Below are 23851 nucleotides of genomic sequence, written 5' to 3'. Positions count from 1 at the left end.
TAAAACGTAAGTATGTTTTTACGTTTTTCTTCGTTTAATCAATACGAATTTCTTGCCTTATCGGTTGCTTTTACGAACGTTGAATCATTGCTTTCCATATTCTATCTGCAATTATTTTCCAACAGAAACGAGAGTACGCGCCAATTTTAAACTTCATGTTTCGCTCCATATTTAGTTAAGCTCCTTATGTTAAGAAACATTTAAAAAATTAGAGTATAAACTTCTTTTGTACTATGAATTATTATTGAGTTTAGTATATTATAACAAAAAAATTGAAATTTAATATTGTTTGTGGTTCATATCTTTGAAAATTTATGTGGACAAGGATCAATCGTCATAAGTTCTCTCCATATTCGATGCGCACGTAATAATGTACAGATGCACATCATACAAAATCTGTGTGAGGCCTACAGTATCGAATATCGCTAGAAGATAAGAGATAAACAGTCGGAGAAAGTAACTTTAGCTAATTCTATTTTTAATGCCTACGTATAACGTCATTCAGTGTCAAAAAAAGGTGAGACTAAAAGTTTATGGAATCTTTAAAACTATTATATTCGTTCAACTTGAAACATTTAAGATTACATTATAAAAAAGTAAATTTATTTATTACGGAATTCATTAAATTTTAAACATTTCAGAGTTACATTATATAAAAAACGTACATGAATCTATTGCGCATGCACAAATCGCATTAATATTTACCATCGTGCAGGAAAATCTTAATGGTTACCACTACAGAGCACACTTTCCTGTAGACTTTCCTTCCGTATTTATGTAGCAACAATTATGTGATCCAAGCGATGAAGAAAGGGAAGATTAATTTCATTAGTATTCACAAGGACGTCGCCTTGCAAATTAGGTTAGAATAATAAACCTCTAGAATTTAAATGCGCTTCCACTGCCTTCAACATAATGATGCAGAAAAGTAATCTTTTAAACGTCATTTACAGCATCAGAACAATACATCAGGAACAACTACTTTTCCGGTGAAGTTCTTGATCTAACCAGGAAGCTTCAACGGGCAGAATTAAAACGATTACTCGGTTTCGGTTCCCTGTGTATTAACAGTTTCTGCGGGCGACTCTGCTGGTGGCTTGTGCAATCAATCAACTAACTAGTTGCATTCACATGTAGTGGTTTGTCACATTTGTAACACTGTGCGTCAACTATTGTACGGGCACCGTTGATTACGTTACTTCTCTGTTTTCTGTCTTTATCCAACGATTTTATGCTTCTACCAATTCTTTTAAATTGCATTTATAGAAAGAATTCTGATATTTACTTAAGAGGTTAAGTTCCTCATCGAAATTCCTTCGTACAGAAATCATAACAATTTATTATCGGCGACAAAATTTTCTTTGGTTAGCAATAATTAAAGTTTAGCATTTATTATTATTACAAGTTTTCAACCAATTGTCAGTGTAGTGCTATATATTGATTTGTTGATTTACATGGAAATTAATCTTGATCCGGCTAGAAAGATATTAGAGAAATTGTCTAGTTTTTACAATGACAAAACCAAAATGGGAAGGGACGAATAACTTGAATACGAGAGAGAAGTCGACGGTGATCTCAGATTAATTTGCAGAACGTGTGAAGAACGACGGTAAAATGTCTGTGAGAATGAAAGTAATACTCTTCTCTGCCTATTTAGATACGTCTCATTAATAAGACACATCTAATATAAGTTTGTAAGTACTTTTGTAGAAGACTAAATTGGCTTCCGACAAGGCAATTGCATCGCATCAGACTTTATTTCACGATTTCTATATTGATAAGACGAGCCACAGTGGTCAAACCAGCTATTTTAGCTAAATAAGTAGATTCTTAAGTGGACATCAACGAGGAAAAGATATTCACGATGACACCTCTTCCGGTTTACCATTTTCAACGAGGCTAATAATACTCTTTCCCGCTAATGATAGTCTTAAACGTGATTGCTATGAAAATCATTATGTCAATGAATTTTTATAGTAACGTATTGCAAAGGTAAATGTTTTTGTATTATACTTATTTTATGTTACGTTATCTATTGACATAAATATTTTCATCACTTTTTAACATGCATAAAACGATACGATTAGAAGAAGACAGCGAAAACTTTTGTTCCTTTGGAGGCGTGTCTGTGGAAATATACGATACCAATCCGTTCCACGCCATTCGTCTGCGAGGATAAACTAACAGATCATTAAAATTCGCCGAAAATACACGACTGATGCTGTTTCGTGTTTTCGAGAATTCGATCGAACTGTTGATATAGCCTCTTTACAAGTTTGTCAAAGTTTACAAATCCTGTTCCTAATATTCCATGTTTAGCACTGGATTTAGGATTAAAAATTAGTTTAAAAGTCATTAAGAAATTCTTGGTTCATTTGGTCTTCTTTACCTATTATGAAATATTTGTATTTTATCAGCTGATATCTGTTTCCTATTAATGAATATTTAAAATGATTTACATTTCAAAAGCAATGAATCGCAAATGTCTAAATATAAAAATGTAACGATATTTTAATTGAATTTTAATATTCAGAACAGCGATAGTGTTTCATCAATATTGGAAGGTATTTTATTAGAATTGTTAGAAAGTTATGTTTATAATATGTTATATAATTGTTGCAAATCCTTGAGAATTCGATGGCCGAAAACGCGTTAGAAACTCATGATACTGTTTTGCATGCAACAAATACGATATGTATAAGTAGCACGTACTGTGATTTTAGATTTGTTCGAATACACAAGCGACCACGTGAGCTGCAAAACGATTACGTTAAACTGTTAACATTTTCACTCTGGTTTTCCCCAATTTCGATCTTTATTATTGGTTATTAGAGTAAGTGTCGCGCGCGAGACATTCAGACCCTTGACTTGAAAATTTTTATTTAAATTTAAAAATTTGAATTTGAATTTAGACATTTTTATTTAAAATTAAAGACTCAAGTTTGAATTTTTCTGTTTAAGGAAGCAACTGCACTCTTCTGAATATACATTACGAAAAACTTTTATCATGAAGTAAATAAATGAATTCTGCAGGTTTGCTTCAAAAACCAAAGAGAAGACAAATGTTTGATATATCTAGTTAGCTACAATGAAAAAGGCGGATTTTCTACCGACCATTATGTTAAATATGTAAGTGGAATACTCTTTAAAGTGTGTAATGAAGAATCCATGTACATTCCGAACGTGAGTAAAAGTTCAACCAAGAAGTACGACCGTAAATCTGATGTCTCTCTTAATGTATCACAAACTTTTTCACTTTTTCAATTTTAATACTTCAGTAGTCATAAAGATATTTTTTTTTAAATAATTAAATAAAGCCTAAAGAATAAGTATATGTAAATATTTAGATTAAATAATATATTTCTGTAATATTATTACTAAAATTTGTTCTGTAATATTATTACTAAAATAATATTTAATACAATTTCAAAATCCAAAATGGATGAACCAAAGATGTGATGAAGATGAAAATGGAGAATAATTCAAAGTACTGGATCTCTCATAATCAATAGAATAACTATAAACATCTTCACATACCGTGAGACTGTACAATTAATATTCTTTCTGCATATTTCTTCTGCATATACATACAATATCATCAGCTACCCTTGTTCTCACCCTTAATTCGCTTCTGAAAGAATCGACATTTACGCTACGAGACCGTTGTTCAGGAAAACATAGAATTCTCGTCAATCGACACTCGTCCCTCATTATCGCCTTTTTTCTCGCTATCTCAATCGTCACATCCTGCCGGCTATTATTCCTATTATCTTTATTACTTGAACTTATCCAAACGGAACGTTCACGGTTTGACTTATCTTTCTAATTGCATACTCAGCGTCGATATATAATTGATCTTATCATTGATTCCGTATTATCGGACACTCAAAATAGCTAACATGACCGTTGTAAAACAGATACTACAAGATGTATAAAAATTAGACTCTTAATTTCCTGCATTCTTTTTTACCACTCAGAAGGAAAAATCAAATAAAAATTCTCTTTTTTGTAGAATTGAAAATATACAAACGCCTATAAACGATCAAATAAACGCTTCAATAAAAGAAAACTTCCAGCGCCCCTCAAGATATGGGGGAAATATTTCTATCTGTGTATCGCTTTTCAAAAGTATGGTAATTATTATTTTAATAGTTCTATGACTTTAACTTGAAAAAACGTAAGCAAGAAAAATTTTTATAAATAAAATTTCGTTAAACACATCATTTTTTTCACTTTCTTGTTCCTCCTTTCTAAATTGTCAGTGGAACTTTCGCGATATAATGGGTAATACTAGTAGTTACGCAAGCTGCCGATTTTTTGTTCAACGTCGACATAGAGCCAGGACGAAATTGTTTGCTTCTTCCTGAAGAGAATCCGGAACTTATCCGGAGACTTATATAAGGATAATTATTTTCAATTTGGAAGCGAAGCCACAACCATGATTTGCATAATACGTGCACATCCTCTTTATTGGAGGTATTGTTTGTGCATTATTTATCACGTACTATTATTGATTGATAGTTTATTTCTTTATTCTGATTTTTAGATGATAAATTGGGTAAAGATTTAATAAAATTAAATAGTATGAGGTTGGTGCTTTAAAAGTAGAAGGAAAGAATGACCATGCTCGTTTTGTAACATTACAAAGAATCTTCAAATAATAGTACGTACATTAAATGAAAATTCATAGAACTTATTTATAAATATTTTCAGTAAGACTATGCGCCGCGTCAGTGCAATTTATCATACTTGTCATCTCATAACTGTGAGTTGAGGAATAGAGTGGTATTGATGAGGTACAAGCTAATCATCTGCATTCATGAGAGAGCTCCTATTCGACCACAACAATGATTGGGCACAAAAGTAGTATTCCATAAAAACGTAATATTTTATTTAAATAAATTAAGTCAATCTTTTATTGACTAATAATACACCGATACAATATACTATTCTTCCATACCAGACAATTCTCGCAAACACAATATCTTTAGATCTTACAAGAGATTTCTTATGTTTCCAATTAAAAGAAACACGCTAGTGATATCGATAATGTTGCTTCGCCGACGCAAAGAAATTTCAAGTTAACGATTAATCAATCCGTGTTTAAAAATCTGAAATCAACGAACTCTACGAAATTCAATTCAACTCAATTGTGACTATTATGAGATTAATTATTATCTCGTTGACAATTCAATCAAATGCCATCGAAGTGTCAAGAAGTTCGAGTGCTGCGATAAAGAGTGTTGCTGATTATTTTCTCTTTAATAGAAGCGATCATAACGAGCAAGATTAACGATAATCGATCGCTTGGCTGTTGCCCTGAACAAATTCGCGTAAATTGATGTTTAAAACGCCGGAGAAATGCTCCCTATCGATCGCGTACGCACTTTGAAAGTGAAAAATAGTTACGAGGGGAAAGTGACAACGTCATCAGTTGAGCATTCGTCGTTGAGGTGCGATTAAGAAAAAAATATTTCACAATGCTAGCTAGCTTCAAGGATGGTCGAACGAAACACAATGAATAGAAATGTACCTTGTTTCCACTTTTTTGTATGTTTATTTATCCACTGGACTTTTTAATATATTTAACGACCTTGGAAGACTTATTGTCTTTAACCCCTTCATGACGAAGATATTCAGTAATTATCTAACAAGGAAAAACAGAGAGTCAGAAATAAGGCAAATCTATTTTAGACATATATCTATATATGCTAGGTATATACCTGGAAATATTTATTTATAATTACAATACCGTAAAATTTAAAAAAATTCAGGGAAAGCTACCAAAAATATTGGAGCAAAGAAAGACTGACGATGCGTAAAATTTCAGAGTGAACACGCATCTGATTAAGCTGCTACGATTAACGAAATACGAAAAAAGATTGTATTCCGAAACGGTTCAACGTTCGATTCGTGACTAGGATTTCTATAACGACTAACGACGAGACGATCCGACGTGCCTCACTTCTTCAACTTCGTAACATAGCAAATTGTGTAACACGTACAAACGTGTCGTCCGTGTCGTAAAACAGTAGCTACATATATGTATATCTGAAAACCCTTGCATTCCAACAGAATCCACATGATGCCAGGTCAATATCTAGCAATAAATCAAATAATAATAAGAAACGAAAAAGAAAAAGCAGAAGAAAATCTCAATTATAATGAATAAGAAAAACAAGTATATTTGCAATACCCTCGACTACAATTTTCCACGTTACATGTGCATCGAGGACACAGAAAATGGTAATGGTATCCGGGAAATTTTGCGAAATTTTGCATAGAACCTACAATTGTGGATCTCTTTCTACGAATCGACTGGTCAACCGCGATTTCTCTTTTTAAGAGGGATCAAGGATAACAGAAGGCAACAATCATCAATAGGAAATAGTAACCATGTGTGTGTTGAATGTTTTACGGTAGCTATTCCCATCTTATCATTTTGTTTCTTTATTTTTAGAAATAAGGTTCGTTCAACCAAGCTGTGTACATTAATCTCTGTTTATTCTACAAACTATTCATTATCTTACTATGCATATAGGTACCTATAGATACGTATAGATATAGATTTATGTCCGCTTGTCTATATTCTCTAAAGTATCTTTTTTCTTTTTATTCACTCTTTTTCCTTTGCAGATATTGAAGATACTTTAATACAGCGTATATATTATAAATACACATATTGAAAATTGTAGAGATTATATACACATATACTGAAGAATTAAATATTAGAGAGAAAAAAATTGGTTTTTACGAAAAAAAATTTTGTTGATGTTATTTGAACCAGAGATCTTCAGACATTTATAAATATCATTACTGATCGGAATTCTTCCATTTCCGAGCAGCTCGTATTGTTTTACACTTGAAAGTACTATTCACTAATTAAACATCATCCTCAAATTCTCTAACAACTTCATCGTCTTTCTCTATACTTCTTCGGATTCTTTATTATCTTTCCTACGTTATGCAAATGAGATCAATCTCAACAACAAAGGCGAATGAAAACCTGCGACCCGAGCAGGGAAAGAATAAGAAAAGAATGTTTTGAAGGAGGGAAAACGGAAACGAAATTTCACCGTTGTGCAGTGGAGATGAATGTGTTAATTGGTTAACAAACTAATGTTTGTGTGGATGACTGTGACTTTTGCTTGTAGCCTTAAGAAATTTCGACTCACGAGAAAGATTGTCGAGATTATGATAGAGTGAAAACATGCATTTCGCAATAATAGAGTTTGAAGAAATTCTTACGAAAAGTCTTAATAGTGGTATGTTAATATAATATATATTGATGTGAATAATAAACTGAATAATAATATAATAATAACATAATGTATTTAATAAAATAATCATATGACTAAATCAATAATAAAGATAATAAAATACTAGCTGGAGGAATTTTAAGAATTCCATCGTATTTATGCCGGAAACATTTTCCCAGGAAGAAACAAATTTCATAAATAATACAATTCCTGATAGGTAATGAATCATCCGATAGCTCAAATCGATAAATCCATGTTTTTATAAGATTTCGTGTCTATGTCCACATTCTGGAGCGTTGACACAGAAATCAGCCGCAGTTCCTGTTCCATACATCTCTAAATATAGATACAAGTATTACGAGTTACATCAATGATATCGAAACTAAGAAACTAGCGAGTTTTTCAGGTTTTCTTTTTAAATTCTCCGCAAACTTGACCTTCGACGGGATGGGTTGATTTCACAATAATTATTTATATAGCTATAGTTGATCTACCAATCATAATGATCGATTGTCTCGTCCGTACAAAATAGAAAGTCGACAATTTATCGTTTTGATTGATTAAAAATATCGAAAAAAAATAAAAAGTAAATTATTATTCGTTCAACTAATAAGATTGATCGATTCTTTTATGAAAAAATTAGTCAGTTAAAATGTTTAACATAAAAAAAGTATAATACGACGTTCCAGAAAATGTCAAGAAAAAATATATAGAAGACGTTAAACAGGAGTTAAAAAATTACTTAAAAAGTCAGAAAACCGTAAAACCTGTTGCACAGAACTGGTACACACGGAATAACTGTTATTTACATTTCGTTCGTGAAAGCGGTACTCGTCCCTATTTTCCTCTTTTTTTTTTTATTATCATTATTTTTAAATATTTCTGGAAACCAGCTTGATGTCCCGAATAGCAGTTGGAGAGTCGCGTACAATTCGACAGAATCGACTAACGGGAAACAAAATAACAACATGTAAGGCGAGGTATTTATACGCTTGTAACTTGCTGATGAGCTTAGTATGATCACCTGAGGAGGATGGTAATCATTTTACAAAATCCTTCGAGTGAAAGGAATTAATAAGATATCATTAATAGGAAATCACCCGTTCGATTGCAGAAGATTGGGTCACCGAAAAATGTGGAAACCTTAAACCCTGTATATCTAATCAATCGCTCGCTAATGGTAGATAAGACCATCCTGTCGAGATTCGTGGTGTAAACGTTCAGTCTTGAATTGTCTGTTTTTCAAGCAACAATGATGAAGTTCTCGGCACTCCTGCTTGTAACACTGTGCTTCGCTTCTGAAGCCCTTGGTAAGTATAATCTGGATAAGCATAATATAGGTACTATATCTAAGTATTATATGTATATATTATTATATATATTATATGTAATAATGTATAACATGTAATATAATATAATAGTAATATAATAGCAATATATAATACTACCTATACTGTAAATATACTTCAGGATATAGTAGGATGTTGTTATGTATTAAGATATGATGCTAATAAAATATGATATTTAAGTATAAGTATGTATATCCTATTTATTAGATTTCTACAACAACACCATTTTGTATTTTAAATTTCTGTTTTATGAAATTATTATTTTCAAACTAGATCTTTCCAGTCTAATCGAGATACTTTATCTCAAATATTTTTTCAAACAATTAAACATCACTGATGTTCTATGAGATATTATTTACTCGTTTATACACAAAAAAAGAAAAAGTTCTGTCAATAGTTATGCAAAAGTGACCAAATGCAAAATCGTTTACTCTGCAGAAAAATATTCCTGTTTGTACTGTCATATCCTAAAGCTCAGCAAATATACGTAGGCATCCAAATTAAAATTTGCATAGTTTAAGCTACTCGTATTTATACTTCCTTGCGCCATATTCTTCAGTAATGTAATGCAGGTCAGATATCCTTCAACAAAGAAGAAAGAAAAATAAATAAATAAGAAAAGAATTAACGTTACATTTCACACGCTATTCTATGATGTCGCATTTCTTTTTGAAGTAATGCAACTATGATCACTTCTAGTAATTTTAGTAGCGTCAGCATATTAACACCATCTATCCTTCGTTTACTTCGACTAGAAATTACGAAATCTTTAAAATTCTTATGCAAATACGCCGAAGATCACGCTTCTAATCAAACAACGCTTTTACTCGACAGCAAAAAAAGGATTTGGTCCTGGAGAACAAGAATGGGGATACGTGAAAGTACGACCGACCTCGCATATGTTCTGGTGGCTTTATTATACCACCGCGAACGTATCTTCCTACTATGAGAAACCGTTGATTATCTGGTTGCAAGGTGGGCCCGGGGCATCCTCCACATCCTATGGCAACTTTGAAGAACTTGGACCTCTGGACGTCAACTTGAAGCCGAGGAATTTCACTTGGGTAGGACAAAAAGTCAACAGATGACTTAAACATGAGTTAAAACTTATCGATTTGGTCGATCTTTCTTTCTTGTTTTATCGTGTTCCATCTAAACAAGCCTCGATATCGGTGTTAACTTGAAATTCGTCAAGTGAAATTAGATCATTGGTGAAGTAAATAGATATCCGGTTTCATAATCTACTCGTGGTTAAAAAGAAATTAATCTTCTTCGATATAATGTTCTCACGGTTTGAACAGTTTTAATGTAACATTAAAACTAGAAATTGATATGTTATATAAGTATATGTATACTTCTTTTATAAATCAATATTTCCGTAGAATTTTTGGATAAAAGCTTATCGAAAATTGTTATTAATATTGCATTTAGTATTTTCATTACGTACACGGAAAATTAGTTAAAAAAAAGTCGTTAGTAAAAATACCTCTGAAATAATTTCTTGAAGCTTTAAGAGTAATTAAGTAGATACAAATATCATAAATAAATATTGGAACATTCACAGGTGAAAGATTACAACGTTCTCTTCATCGACAACCCAGTCGGCACGGGCTTCAGTTATACCACTACGCTAGGAGGATATACGACAACGAATGCAGAGATCGCATACGATCTCTTGGAATGTATAAAAGGTTTCTTGAAACAGCTACCGAAATTCGCTGATGTGCCCACATATATCACCACTGAGTCTTATGGAGGAAAAATGGGTGCAGAATTTGCTCTTTCATGGTACAAGGTAAGGTAATATATTTTAATTAAATTATTTTATTTAATGTCCGACTTTTGCATGTATGTTCCTTTTATCATTGCTTTATCTTCCTTTTTAAAATTACAGGCACAACAACAAGAAAAAATTAAGAGTAACTTGAAGGGTGTAGCCCTTGGTGACGCCTGGATCTCCCCCATTGATTCCGTGATGACTTGGGCACCCTTTTTACTCGCCACAGTACGACATACCTTCCTTAATGTTATCAGCTATATTTTCAGTTTTTACATCATCTATACACTATCCATTTTTTATATTAATTGGCAAAATATTTTTGTAGGGTATGGTAGACACTGACGGCTATGAGAAGATCAACAAAGCAGCTCTACGAACAAAAGAGGCCGTAGATAACAAAAGATGGACAAACGCAACCAAGCTGTGGAGCTATACCGAAGGAGTGATTGATGAAGTTACTAATAATATCGATTTCTATAACATTCTAACGAAAATGGAACCTGATAGCAATCAGCTCTCCCTTATGCAAAGGCTTGTATCAGAACCAACATTTGCTCAAGGTAAAAATATAATTTATTATTTAATATAAGTTGTCAATGATCCGTACATAACGATATATAATAATATTAATATTAATTGATTATACAGGACGATAATTTTTAAGAATTATTTGATCATTTTAGAATATTCCGTCTTCAGCCAGGAATCCTTAAGCAAGCTGATGAACGGCCCTGTAAAAGAAAGCCTTAATCTACCTTCTAATCATGGCACCCAATCCAGTCTGGTGTTCAGCAAATTGGGAGGAGATTTCATGAAGCCTGTTATCCATATAGGTGCTGTCTAAATGATAATAGAAGCATTAAGAATATGTAGCGGCACATGAGCTAGAGGATAATTCGAATCATGTTGTTGTTTTACCTCGGAGTATCAACATCGTTAGGACATGCATAATGTAATAATAAATAAACTCTAGACAAAACAATGTCGCCGCTACGTGCAACCGTCAAACAAACACCATTCTCTACAAATAATAGAGAATCTTAATCAATTAATATCGAATTTGTTTTTTTAGTGGAGAGTTTGTTGAATGAAACTAAACTAAAGGTTGTGGTAATCAGTGGTCATATGGACCTCATCGTTGACACTCCAGGTATCTTCATTTCTAAAATAATCACCTTAACATCTCTTCAATTCCTTGATTTAATAGTAGAATAATGAAAGAAGAAAGAATACTGCAAAATTATGAAAAACATTTCATGTGAAAACTATTTATAAGAAATGTAATATACATTTCTGCGCAATCGTTTTGCATCGCTTTCGAAGAACTATAATTTTTCCGATAACTACATAAAGTATAATATTGATACAACGATGCAGGCACTCTACGCTGGGTTGAAAAGATGCAGTGGAAGGACGCTAATTCCTGGCACAGGTCCGACAGAGCTCCCTTGGTAGTAGAGAACATTATTGAAGGCTATATGAAGTCTTATGGCAATTTCTCTATGTACTGGGTCAACAGAGCCGGACACATGGTAAATAAGAAATTTAACCATACAGGTTGTTTCATAACTTGTCATTCGTACCCTCTGCTTATCATTGAAGTTAGTCCCACATGTTATGAAACATCCTTTATAACTGATTATTCTATATAAATGTAATTATTTCATATAAAGATGTTATATGAAAATTATATCGTCATGCAGGTACCAAAGGATAATCCAGCAGCAATGGCATGGATATTAAAGGAGTTTACAAAATAACAGGCAAATCATTTGAAAAGGCTGATTGCATGAAATGGAACCTAACATTGAATGAATGAAAATTAGGACGAACTAAATAAATTAAGGAAGTTACAAAAATTTGTTTTGCACCTTATCATACCTATTAAACTTCAAATTCACGACATTCGCTATATTGGTTACAAACAAACCACTTAACTACTAATGGCAAAAAAAAAAATTCGATTACCAGATTTTTCGATCGCGCTGTTCGTTTTCAAGGTCTGATATAACAACAGCAAGATAGCGATGCTCGTTATTTCCAAGAAAATTCACCACCACGAGGGACTGTTCGTTTATTTTTTGCGATTTAGCTGGGGCCCTGAGGCGAAATGGTTTACCGGAACGACGTGGTTCTGGCTCGCGCTGTGAATTTTCCCACACTCGTAAAACGTCGCAGAAGCAACAATCCGAAACTGGCTAAGCCGCAGACGCCCGCCGATTTTGTCAATAAGGAACGATTGTTTAGATTCGAGCGGATACTGGGCAGTAAAACGAAACGATCCGCAAACAAGACCGCCTGCGCTTGCGGGGCAGTATCGCCGATAAAGAGGAAAGGCTTCTGCGGTTGCCCGATCCTGTAAATAAAACATAGGAAAAAATCTTTCTTCCCAGCCCAATCACCGAAAGACGCTCATAGGAATTTTTATATCTTTGCATTCTTCTTTAAAATATTATATAAAGAAATTCTTTAAAAGTTTCTTCTAATGGCAGTTAAAATTCCTATACTTCTATCTAAAATTATATATGGTTTAGAAAAATTTGCTATAACTGGAAAAACAACTACTCAATATTTTGATCTAAAATTTGAATGAGTAGGTAATATGTCTTGACTTTAAATAAAATTAATTAAAAACCTTTTACAGGAATTTTATATATTATAGTAGTATATTTCATATACTACTATATCAATTTGAAAATAATAAAGAAAAATTAAAAATATTCTGATAAAACTAGAAACTACAAATATAAAAAAGTATAATGGTATTGAATAAAAAATAGAAATGTACTTTCTTTCAGACGAAAATTATTTTTACCATCTGCCGCAGCTTCTGTAAATGTTTTTCTTTACTTATACCATCGGGATGATTTAAGGAACGGAAAACAGGGGGGCGCAGGATTAACACCACGAAGACAATTCTGGTTGTTTTCGAAGAACATACCGAGGATGCCCGGGATACGAGACCAAGGTACTTTGGAGCTTTGAATACGCTAATCCGCCGGTTCCTTCCGCCGTCAGATCCACGGTGATTTGTTTCTTAATATTTCAAGATGGAACGAAGCTCGAAGGACGGCACCAGAAACGGCGAACAAACAAATAACGACGTTTCTTCCCTCGATCTCTTCATCTTCGGTTACGGCCGTAGCTGTAGCTTGGCCTCTTCAAAAACACGATTGAAAGAAATATTTTTAAATTATTGGATCGTCAAAAATTACCGGCGGAACGTTATTTCATGTGATGATATTTTTTTAGATAATCTTCAGGAATCAAGGTTTTATAAAATTTGGAAAAATATTTGAATATAATAAAAGTAGGAGTATTTATAATAGAAGATCTTGATGTTGATTTGTTTTAGTAACAACAGCATGTTGACAACTAATGATCACTAAGAATGAGATAATAAAAGCATTAAGAAGAATGTGGAAACAAACCTAGTAAAAGCAAGGCAAAAATAAGTGAAGAACATATCTTCGTTTAATAGCTGCATTGATAAAGGTTAACCTTTATTGATAACGCTTTGTCTCAATTGTAAAATAGATCTATAAGAATAGAATAGGAAAACATAGATAACTTCTGTTTAAAGGATATTTAATTTGACCGATTATAGATAATATAATTATATAAGATGATTGTAAATAATAAAATTTATAATACAATTTTATCTTAAACAAAAATTTGATAAACCTGAAACATGTAGATCTAAATTATTCATGATACAATTTTAACTTTCACATACAACTTTTATAGATCTAGAATTTACCAAGATAAATTTTTAATAAGATAGATTTTAATAAGATTATACGTGTACAATTTGGATTTCATTGATACAAAATTTATACCTAACTCACTTACAAATTTTCCAAATTTATAATAATTAGTAGTTAGCAGTTAGTAGATAAGACATATGATAGTTCCAACATTAATTATAACGTTAATTTCTAGTCCAGCAAAAAGTGAATCGCGAAACTTCGTTGGAAAAGGGGTGACTTGACGGTTTTCCCCCTAGTCAAAGTCACCGTGGCCCGCTAACGTGGAAGAGAGGGTGGCGAGCACAGAAGAGGAAGACAAGAGCGGTTCCAAGAAGCGGCACGGTTTCGGTATAATTACCGCAACTTTGTTTACATATCGGCTCGTTTACTGCCGGCGTGGGTGTTGGGACAGCATATGTGTAAATAGCAATAAAACATGTACCCATGGGTCTCAGATAGGTAACGCGACGCCTCCCTCGCATTGAAAACGCGCGAACGACGTACCTCCAGGAAGCCACGATGGGCGGAGCTGGTCCATCCTCTGAATCTCCGTGTCAAATTAAACACCCTTCGTTAGAGAATTGGTCTAACCAGCCGCAAATCGTAGTCAGTCCTCGACGTATACGAACTCGGATCAGTTCGAGGCGGTTCAGTGTTTCCAATCTTAAAAGCATTATACAACGTTTAACACCTAGAAGAACCAGTCGTGTCATTTTAACACGTTGAGCAATCAGCAAAAGTAATTATTTTTATTAAGAAGTACAATTGAGGATAATATAAGAAAATTTAGTATTATTTCTTTACATATGTAAGTTTAAGTTTATTAATATTGTGGACGGAAGACGTAAATCGGCTTCTTTTGTTTACTTTAAGTTGGACGTCTTCAGTTTGGCCAATTTGTTTACCTTCCGATATTCTGCGGAAACCGAAGTTACATACATGCGATTATATACCACCCACAATGTGTTGCAGAATTAACTTCATTAATTTTTTGAAGATATTGTCATTGTACTGTTATTGTACTACTTTCCTTCCTGGACGGTTCAATTATTCATAAATTTTCTTCTTGGTGTTGAACAATTGAATTATAATTTCTAGTGTTGGATTACGATATTAGATCATAAAACTGATTGTGAAGTGCTCTCTAGGTGATTGTTCAATCTGAAAGAATGCATGGTTCGACTGTAGAGGTACTCGAAGATTTTCTTGGATCTTGTTGGTCCTTGAAGACGAAAGAAGTGGACACAGGGAACAAAGTGCTTGCGATTTAGACTATTTACTTGTGAAATTGTATCTGTGAGGATCACAGTCTTGAAACGACTTTTGAAAATTTGGACAATGGCACTGGTAATGACGATGAGAACGAAGATCGACGAGGATAACGCGTAAGAACATGAAGAGAGGAAAGAGATAGTGAAATTGTATGAAACTACAAAGATTTCAATTTTATAATAGGCTTCTAAAAAAAATCCAATACTCCAAATAATAAAGAATTCAGTTTCGATCCTAAAAATCCAAATAATAATAAAAATTCTAATTTCGGTCCCTCATAACTTGAAGAAATATCGATAACAATATTTAGAAAGTGCACCAACATCAAATGTTTTGATCATTTTATCTTCTAATGGAACCAAACAGCTACCAAAACCACCCCTGCTCCTTGTCGAAGATCTACAACTGCGATTTACGCAGAAGTTACGAATTTTGGAGCACAGAAGAAACATTTCCAACAATGTGTCCTCTACCAAACTGCTATAACTTAGTCCCGGATGTGTTGACCACGAGGAGTGTGCCTCTTTCGTGGGACCTTCCTCTGCTAAGATACAAACCACAGCCACGCTATGAGAAACCACCATACTCATATATCGCTTTAATAGCCATGGCAATCAATTCTTCGCCTAAACAGAGACTCACCCTTTCAGGGATCTACAGATTCATTATGGATAGGTTTCCTTATTACAGAGAAAACCGTCAAGGGTGGCAAAACAGTATAAGGCATAATCTGAGTTTAAACGATTGCTTTGTGAAGATACCAAGGGATAAAGTGATCGGAAACGATAATGGGGAAGATCAAGCTGGAAAAGGAAGCTACTGGACTTTAGATCCTTCTGCAAGCGAGATGTTCGAGCATGGTAATTATAGAAGAAGAAGGATGAGGAGGCAACGAGGATCGACACAGGATAAACAGGAGCAACATCACACGGTGGTCTCGGTATGCAAAATCAAATTTGTGTTGTGTCTTTAAAAAATTTTATTTTACTATTTCTTTTTTCTTTTTCACTCTTTTCTTCCATTTTTCTTTGTTTCTTCTTTTTTAGTTTTCGAATTTGGTTTGAGAGCTTCTTACAGTGCCTTCTTAAAAAGAAACTAGGTCTACTTGATTCAAGTGTTGGAATAATTTTTAGACGATGTGGAAGATGATTATATTTTTTTGTACATTTATACCTTGTTATTTTAGGTTTCGCCGGAAATCATATCCAATTTGACACGCAAGGAAAAAGATGAACACAGATGCGAAACAATTGAGAAAAATGCTAAACAGGCTCAAGGACATTGTGTAAAGTCGATGATGTTTACGATCGAGAATATCTTGCGAAAATCCACGAACGAATCTCCTATTTAAATGTGTAGGAACTATGTATTTTTAATATCAAAATAATTAATTGTAAAATAAATAAATAATTGATTTGATATCGTTATTGTATACTTCTTCGATATACTGAATTAAGGTTATTGAAAATTCTTGAATACAATATAAAATAAATGCTGTTTATTACAAAAATGTGCTTACTTTTCTAATTATATATCGCATGTTGCGTATAAAGGTTAAAAGTATTATTTAACGATTAGTCTAAAATATGGTACATTATATACAAAATTATAGTGTGTGTACAAGGAAGACTTGTTGTATATAAGAATTGTGCTATCTTTCAGCAATTAAATGTTTTTTTAAGTTGAATAATTTTTTAACTTTTGTAGTCTTTAAAGCACAACAGCAAACGAGAAATAACAAATCTATAACGATCATTTTACAAAATATATGGTATATGCAGATTATACCTAATGCAATTAAATAATATTTAGTATTCATATGTATATAGTACATATCAATAAACTAAAAGGAGCTATTTTTTTAGTATCTTAAGTAGTAAAAAGCTCATCTACGTCTGACCCAAGAATATATAATATTATATTAGAATTTCTTATAATATAGTAAACCTACTTTAAATATTATTGTCTCATAGAGACATAGAATGTATTTTAAAATGCATTAACTTCTATTATATCTTTATCTTGATAATTTCAGCTTCTCCCTTATCAACTCCTTATCATCAATAAACAATGATTTCAGGCGTTTGAATTTTTTCTCATTAGTTCTAAATCAGAATCCATCATATCCTTTACAAGACCCTAAAATAATACTTCTTAATACTATATTTATATTTATATATTATTATATATTATTATATATAAATATAAATATTTACTATATTTATGGATATATTTATATTTATTATAAATATTAGCATCAAGTTTTTTAATAATTAAATACCTCAAACGTAACAGTAGGTTTCCAGCCAATTTTTTCCTTTGCTTTGTTAGCATCACCCAAAAGTACATCCTGTACAAGCAAATATTTACAATTAATCTATAATGTTACAACACTGTGTAGTTACTGTTACATGTAATTAATACTTACGACTTCCGTCGGACGGAAATATTTAGGATTCACTTTAACCAATACTTGTCCTGTTTGTGCATCCTGTCCTATTTCATTTATACCTTCACCTTCCCACTTAATAGTACGACCTACATATAGAAATGCTGCCTCCACAAATTCTCTAACACTATGCGTCTCTCCTGTTGCTATAACATAATCATCCGGAATTGGCTGTTGCAACATCAACCACATTGCCTGTAAAGTATACAGATTTTAAGAAACTTTCTAAATATTTCCAGAATTATAAAGAATAATATATGTTTCTCTTACTTCAACATAATCTTTTGCATGTCCCCAATCTCGTTTAGCATCTAAATTTCCTAGTTCAAGAACATCTTGTAAACCTAACTGTATCTTCGCTATAGATCTAGTTACTTTTCTTGTAACAAAGTTCTCTCCTCTACGAGGACTTTCATGATTAAATAATATACCATTACATGCAAACATATTATATGCTTCTCTATAGTTTACCACAATCCAGAAGCTATATAATTTTGCGCAAGCTAAAATTTTTAATATTCAAATTAATGTTACTTTAAAATATATAAAATTAAACGTAAGATAATATTTATATGTAATCACCATACGGTGAACGAGGGTAAAATGGAGTTTTTTCATTTTGTGGTACTTGAGTTACTCTGCCATAAAGTTCAGATGTTGACGCATGATAAAATTTTACAGATTTTTCAAGGCCACAAGTACGTATTGCATCTAATAATCTAACTGTTCCTACTGCATCTACTTCAGCAGTATATTCACTTACTTCAAAACTTACCTATGAAAACATAATAATACATTACCAAATAAACTCTTATAAATAATCATAAAATACAGTTTCAAAACTAGATGTGTACCATGACATGACTTTGAGCAGCAAGATTATAAATCTCTGTTGGTTGCACAGAACTAATCACTTTAACTAAACTACTGGAATCTGTCATATCACCATAATGAAGCTTCATTCTGCCTTGGCGGTGGCATTTTGGATCTGCATAAAGATGTTGAATTCGAGCAGTATTAAAAGAACTAGCTCTCCTAATTATACCATGTACATCGTATCCTTTTTCTAATAAGAATTCAGCTAAATAGGAACCATCCTAGAAAGGAAACATAATAATATAACAAATTGAAATAATATAATTTCCAAACAGAATACAAAAAATTAACACGTATCTATGAAAGATAGTGTTCTATCACAATGAAATTTCAAGATGTTTTACGGAACACGTGTAATAGATACATAAATATTTTCTATGATAAGTTCCAAATACAGTCTTGAGCCACTATGTATCAACAAAGTATGAAATGGCAACCTTACTTGTCCGGTAATACCAGTAATTAATGCGACGCGTCTTCTGCCGTCAGTTGCCATCTCGATGCACTATTAAAAACTTGTCTTATTCTTCTGCAATATCGTTCAATTTTGCCAACCTGTCCGAACGTTATCAATACTGATAAGATAATTTGTTGTGTTCATTCATGTGCAATACATTCGGCTGCTAGCTTTAAACCTCACATCATAGATATCTACAGCAATATGGTTAATAGAATAGGTACGATAACCAATAGAAACTCAACATTCTGAAATTTTGAGTTTATACAAGTGGAGAGAAGAAAAAGAATAATATTTAATTTAGAATTAATAAAATTGTATTATTTGATTTAACAATTACTTATCCCTCATTTACTCCAAATTAAACTATATTACTTTGCAGATGCTATAAATAATAATGAGACTATACTATATGCGAGAAAAATCTATTTTATTAACGAATTTTCAATGTTCCTACCTAATTCTTTTTAATATCCAACTAAGAACAGTATTTGTTTGAACGTTTCATTATTTAATAGAAAATGATAACAGCTACGAATCTTTTGAACAACTCAATACGTATGATGCTAGAATTGCGCGCCTAGACATTTGTCAAACATAGTGGGGATAAAAGTGTCCAATTAACAAGGTAATAGTATAATCTAAAAGCATTAAAAGTTATACAATATGTAAGGCGTAAGTATGTATATATGTGTTTTATAGTTTTTTTAAAAGTATCCGTAATTTGTCGTACATTTGTAAAATTTAAAAGTAATTTTATTGCCATTGGTGCATTCGTGTAGAGATAAACATGAACTAGCCAATCATAAGTATGACAATCATACATGTTTATATGTGAGAAAAGTGCTATTTTGCTTGCCATTTTCACTGCAAAGTGTATTGTCATTCAGGTTGCGAAGTGATTAAGATTTAGTTTACAAAATAACATTAAAGAAAATGGCTCTTTTAAGTGAAAATTCGGGAAGATCGTTACCTGATTACGAGACACAAGCAGCAAAAATGAAAAGTTTCAGTCCGTATGCTGATAACGGAGGGTAAGTTGTACATAACCTATATCTTCTTAACATTAATGAATCATTTATATATTTATATATTTTATTATATTTTTCTATCATAAATAATATAATTATGAATTTTAAATAATGTAATAATATAATTATTCAAACTATTACAAATTCATTTTATATACAAATTTCTTTTATTATAATTATAGGAGTGTCATAGCCCTTGCAGGAGATGATTTCTGTGTAATAGCAGCAGATACACGTCTCAGTACAGGATTTTCTATTTATACACGTGAACAACAAAAACTCTTCCCTTTGTCATCTAAAACTATTTTGGGTTGTTCAGGCTGCTGGTGTGATACGCTCACTTTAACTAGACTTTTGTCTGCAAGAATGCAGGTAAAGTTTGATAAAGTTTTATTTTTAATTACTACAATTTAATGTTAAAATATTTCTTAATAATCTTAATAATTGTTAATAACCTTTTTTGTGTATGATAGATGTATGAACATGAACACCAAAAAGAAATGCCAACATTAGCAGTTGCACAAATGTTATCAACAATGTTATATTATAAACGTTTCTTTCCTTATTATGTGAGCAACATTCTTGGTGGATTAGATGAGGATGGTAAAGGTTGTGTATACAGTTATGATCCCATAGGACATTGTGAAGTAACAAAATATAGAGCAGGTGGTTCTGCTGGTGCTCTTTTGCAGCCTCTTCTGGACAATCAGGTAGTGAATAGCAGTACTATTATTATATTAAATTAGATTGTAACTACTTATCAAAGTAATATATTTCTTTAGATTGGATATAAAAATCAGGAAGGTGTTGAACCTGTCGCTTTAACTCAAGAAAAAGCTGTTGCAATTATAAAAGATGTTTTCATATCAGCTGCAGAAAGAGATATTTACACTGGTGATTCTATAAGTATCAAAATTATAACAAAAGATGGCATACAAAATTCAACCTTTGAATTGAGAAAAGATTAATGCAGTGAAATAAAATTTATATACTATCAAATTTCTATATGAATAAAGTTAACGCTAAAAAAGTATAATTAATATTTATTTAATAATTTCTTATCTTTATATACAACTATTGTGATTTGTATCATATTATACATTGAAATGAGTGTGTATGTGTGTGTATAAATGCTATCAAACCAATGATTTGTATGCATACACATGTAGACCTTTTACTTCTATTTGCATTAATACTATTTTATTTAGCCTACATTAACCAAATTGTAAAATATTATTCATAGATGTATATCACAATAATAGTAGTCGGATGTACTTTAAAAATATAACAAAACGGTACACAAATTATAACTCATAAATTAATGTTTGCATACTTGAAGATTGAACACATATATAACTTTTAAAAATTAAATAAGAATCCACTCCTTGTACTCTGTACACAAAGGCGTAGTATAACAACCTACTTTACAATAGACAGTAATATATTTAATAAAATAATATTTTATTTTAAAGTATATAATAAAATAACTAAAGGTAAAGAGTGTGAGAGTCATTCTCAATCCTACAATATTTCTTGCAGTTCTGTGTAGGGAACAATATATAAAGGTAAGAAATACAGATTGTTCCTCTTAAGATTCACTTTTTATTCCCAGGAAGTGATAATGGTTTACCACGATCTTTACCACGCAATTTGATTCCCAACACTTTCTCTATTTTGCCAATGACCATTTGATTTGGAATTCCACGACCTGCTTCATAATCATTGATGACCTGTGCTTTTTCATTTACTTTCTATAGAGAAAAGTAACAAATATATATAAATATATCTTACATAACAACATAAATATGTATAAGAGTTACATAAATAATAACATACTGTTGCAAGGTCTTTCTGAGATAATCCTTTACTTTGTCTTCCTTGTTGAATTAATTTACCAAGATCAAGTGGAATTTTGTCGTGTTTTAATTCTTCTGTTTCTCTGTCCAACTTAGCTGTGTTTTTAGTAGCTACATGTTGTTTATTTGTTCCTCCACCCCCTAACAAAAAAGAACAATTTATTTATATAATTCAAAGGAAAAAACAATTTACTTATTAACTTTAAAATAAATTAGAATATATATAATATGCCAAAAAACAAATATAAACAATATAATGAAACCCAATGTCTTGTATTGCATCATGTTAGCCTCATAGTATTCAAACATATGAAACATGTTTTGAAATGAAACGAAATTTAAAGAATTATATGTATACATACACATATGTATTCCTAAAATTTAATAATAAAAATCTTAAGAATACACAATCTTGAGAATTACATACATTTTGCTTGTGTCTCGATCACAAATCCTTGACGACGTGCAGCATTTACTGCCTGTAAATAAATACAATTACACAACAATAGATGTTGGCCTAGGGATCATCTTAGACAAAATAGATGGAAAATATCTACCGTAAAAAGTTACCTGTTCTGATTTAAGTACTGAAGCTTTTGGTGGACGTTTCCGTAATGTAATAGGAGCGGTATTCCAGTCTGACATATTGAAAAAAGTTGAATATGCCGATAGAAATGAAAAATTGTATTATCAATGTCGCACGTAATACTATTCACATCCACTGTCGTATATACTTGTTCTGAATCTTCCAGTAACTTCTCTATACGTTCCAAAAAGCACGATTTAACGTACGGACCCAGAATCGACCCATGCACAATCAAATTGTCCAATTCCTCACATACTATTTCAAACACACACTTCGAATGATACAATTTTTATTTTTTATTCGTTTAACTATAAATTTTTACTGAAAATTTATTAGTTATTAATTTTTGCAATAGGTCGTTTGTTATGCAAGATCATGCACTATTATACATAGATACAATTGATTTCCTATATTTACGAAATGCGTATAAATCAAATGACCGCGGTGTTTAAATAGCTATAAATATATTATTCAAAATTATAACGATTTCATGTATAAGCAATTTCTGCGTATGTTTCTTGTTTTATTGATCTTCGTGTTTATCTGATAGGGATCATTTGTAAAGTTTTTTCAAAAATGTCGAATAAATTTTACAATAGGTAACAAAAAGATTAGACAGTGAATCACATTTACACAATTATGATAAGTACAGATAATTAACAATAAATTCTAAAATATGTAATAATTATACTATAGATCATTATACATTTATAATACATATGGATAATTGACAATAAATGTAAAAACTAGAACACGGAATTTTATATATTTATGAGAAATTTTTGAAGTCAATATTATACAAAATCCTAGTATGTAAAATTTATAAAATATCAAAACAAAAATATTCGTTATAATATTTAATAGATGAAACAAATCTCTATTTAAGCCCCACTTCTTTATAGTCAGCTTTATTAAAATATGAAATTAGATAAACATTCAAAGTCTAATAATAATTTACAATAAAAAAGTAATTATTAATTCTGTAAGAATATAGAACTTTCATTATTTCCTTTAAATTGTAACAAAATAATAAATTATTAAAGAGACAAAATTTGGTAAAACTAGATATCTTTTATCAAATCAATTTATTTGATATTATGATGAAATTTATCAACAAATGTTCGTAGAAGTTTTATAATATTCGATGATACAATTATGTTTGAACCATTATAAATTATTGTTATATA

At 31.6% G+C, this 23851-nt stretch overlaps 5 protein-coding genes and 1 long non-coding RNA gene across 12 annotated transcripts; 4 read left to right on the top strand and 2 right to left on the bottom strand.

Moving 5' to 3' along the window:
* The first annotated feature begins 693 nt into the window (after positions 1 to 693).
* Positions 694 to 4128, top strand: LOC122569639. Of its 3 annotated transcripts, XR_006317530.1 has the most exons (4): positions 694 to 862; positions 954 to 1992; positions 2088 to 3129; positions 4013 to 4128. It is a non-coding gene; the product is annotated as an uncharacterized LOC122569639 (long non-coding RNA). The 3 variants fall into 3 exon arrangements; XR_006317531.1 differs by having other exon boundaries at positions 694 to 1992; positions 2962 to 3129; XR_006317529.1 differs by having other exon boundaries at positions 694 to 1992.
* A 4327-nt stretch (positions 4129 to 8455) lies between these two features.
* Positions 8456 to 12247, top strand: LOC122569631 (retinoid-inducible serine carboxypeptidase-like). The gene is made up of 9 exons (XM_043730965.1): positions 8456 to 8569; positions 9443 to 9672; positions 10173 to 10403; positions 10503 to 10613; positions 10714 to 10948; positions 11072 to 11221; positions 11461 to 11538; positions 11766 to 11920; positions 12092 to 12247. The coding sequence occupies exons 1-9, from the start codon at positions 8512 to 8514 to the stop codon at positions 12146 to 12148; spliced, it is 1305 nt and encodes a 434-aa protein (XP_043586900.1). The 5' UTR covers positions 8456 to 8511; the 3' UTR covers positions 12149 to 12247.
* Positions 12248 to 13165: 918 nt separating this feature from the next.
* On the top strand, positions 13166 to 16766 carry LOC122569636 (forkhead box protein I1-like). Of its 3 annotated transcripts, XM_043730975.1 has the most exons (5): positions 13166 to 13356; positions 13439 to 13659; positions 13744 to 13883; positions 14331 to 16349; positions 16596 to 16766. In XM_043730975.1, exons 4-5 carry the CDS (start codon positions 15762 to 15764, stop codon positions 16758 to 16760), a joined length of 753 nt encoding a protein of 250 aa, XP_043586910.1. In that variant the 5' UTR covers positions 13166 to 13356; positions 13439 to 13659; positions 13744 to 13883; positions 14331 to 15761; the 3' UTR covers positions 16761 to 16766. The 3 variants fall into 3 exon arrangements, with proteins under 3 accessions (XP_043586910.1, XP_043586909.1, XP_043586911.1); XM_043730974.1 differs by having other exon boundaries at positions 13166 to 13659; XM_043730976.1 differs by lacking the exons at positions 13166 to 13356; positions 13439 to 13659; positions 13744 to 13883 and having other exon boundaries at positions 14101 to 16349.
* Positions 16767 to 16892: 126 nt separating this feature from the next.
* Positions 16893 to 19798, bottom strand: LOC122569634 (GDP-mannose 4,6 dehydratase). Of its 3 annotated transcripts, none has more exons than XM_043730968.1 (8): positions 19649 to 19798; positions 19177 to 19385; positions 18713 to 18955; positions 18441 to 18633; positions 18129 to 18361; positions 17838 to 18053; positions 17691 to 17759; positions 16893 to 17548 (listed from the first exon to the last, which is right to left on the bottom strand). In XM_043730968.1, exons 2-8 carry the CDS (start codon positions 19228 to 19230, stop codon positions 17486 to 17488), a joined length of 1071 nt encoding a protein of 356 aa, XP_043586903.1. In that variant the 5' UTR covers positions 19231 to 19385; positions 19649 to 19798; the 3' UTR covers positions 16893 to 17485. The 3 variants fall into 3 exon arrangements, with proteins under 3 accessions (XP_043586903.1, XP_043586905.1, XP_043586904.1); XM_043730970.1 differs by having other exon boundaries at positions 19177 to 19289; positions 19649 to 19771; XM_043730969.1 differs by having other exon boundaries at positions 19177 to 19439; positions 19649 to 19744.
* Positions 19799 to 20015: 217 nt separating this feature from the next.
* LOC122569637 (proteasome subunit beta type-1) lies at positions 20016 to 21258 on the top strand. The gene is made up of 4 exons (XM_043730977.1): positions 20016 to 20225; positions 20405 to 20594; positions 20696 to 20932; positions 21005 to 21258. Exons 1-4 carry the CDS (start codon positions 20128 to 20130, stop codon positions 21188 to 21190), a joined length of 711 nt encoding a protein of 236 aa, XP_043586912.1. The 5' UTR covers positions 20016 to 20127; the 3' UTR covers positions 21191 to 21258.
* Positions 21250 to 23053, bottom strand: LOC122569638 (endothelial differentiation-related factor 1 homolog). Its single transcript, XM_043730978.1, has 4 exons — positions 22649 to 23053; positions 22506 to 22557; positions 22059 to 22219; positions 21250 to 21973 (listed from the first exon to the last, which is right to left on the bottom strand). Exons 1-4 carry the CDS (start codon positions 22721 to 22723, stop codon positions 21818 to 21820), a joined length of 444 nt encoding a protein of 147 aa, XP_043586913.1. The 5' UTR covers positions 22724 to 23053; the 3' UTR covers positions 21250 to 21817.
* Between the last annotated feature and the right edge of the window lie 798 nt (positions 23054 to 23851).

This window comes from Bombus pyrosoma, linkage group LG7 (assembly GCF_014825855.1).
Source record: "Bombus pyrosoma isolate SC7728 linkage group LG7, ASM1482585v1, whole genome shotgun sequence".
Lineage (NCBI taxonomy): Eukaryota > Metazoa > Arthropoda > Insecta > Hymenoptera > Apidae > Bombus > Bombus pyrosoma.
Note: the sequence above shows the minus strand (reverse complement) of the source record. Positions and strands in the feature narration are given on the sequence as shown.

Bases quoted from the DNA above. Each gene is read 5' to 3' on its own strand.
- LOC122569634 (XM_043730968.1), bottom strand. From the start codon at position 19,230: ATGGCAACTGACGGCAGAAGACGCGTCGCATTAATTACTGGTATTACC. The intron at 18,956-19,176 runs GTAAGGTTGCCA...TTTCCTTTCTAG, and splicing joins TTACTGGTATTACCGGACAA to GATGGTTCCTATTTAGCTGA. The intron at 17,549-17,690 runs GTATTTAATTAT...GTATTATTTTAG, and splicing joins AACCTACTGTTACGTTTGAG to GGTCTTGTAAAGGATATGAT.
- LOC122569636 (XM_043730975.1), top strand. From the start codon at position 15,762: ATGGAACCAAACAGCTACCAAAACCACCCCTGCTCCTTGTCGAAGATC. The intron at 16,350-16,595 runs GTATGCAAAATC...TTGTTATTTTAG, and splicing joins AACATCACACGGTGGTCTCG to GTTTCGCCGGAAATCATATC.
- LOC122569631 (XM_043730965.1), top strand. From the start codon at position 8,512: ATGATGAAGTTCTCGGCACTCCTGCTTGTAACACTGTGCTTCGCTTCT. The intron at 8,570-9,442 runs GTAAGTATAATC...TTTACTCGACAG, and splicing joins CTTCGCTTCTGAAGCCCTTG to CAAAAAAAGGATTTGGTCCT. The intron at 11,921-12,091 runs GTAAATAAGAAA...ATCGTCATGCAG, and splicing joins TCAACAGAGCCGGACACATG to GTACCAAAGGATAATCCAGC.
- LOC122569637 (XM_043730977.1), top strand. From the start codon at position 20,128: ATGGCTCTTTTAAGTGAAAATTCGGGAAGATCGTTACCTGATTACGAG. The intron at 20,226-20,404 runs GTAAGTTGTACA...TTATAATTATAG, and splicing joins CCGTATGCTGATAACGGAGG to GAGTGTCATAGCCCTTGCAG. The intron at 20,933-21,004 runs GTAGTGAATAGC...ATATTTCTTTAG, and splicing joins AGCCTCTTCTGGACAATCAG to ATTGGATATAAAAATCAGGA.
- LOC122569638 (XM_043730978.1), bottom strand. From the start codon at position 22,723: ATGTCAGACTGGAATACCGCTCCTATTACATTACGGAAACGTCCACCA. The intron at 22,558-22,648 runs GTAACTTTTTAC...ATTTATTTACAG, and splicing joins CAGTACTTAAATCAGAACAG to GCAGTAAATGCTGCACGTCG. The intron at 21,974-22,058 runs GTATGTTATTAT...TTTTCTCTATAG, and splicing joins CTCAGAAAGACCTTGCAACA to AAAGTAAATGAAAAAGCACA.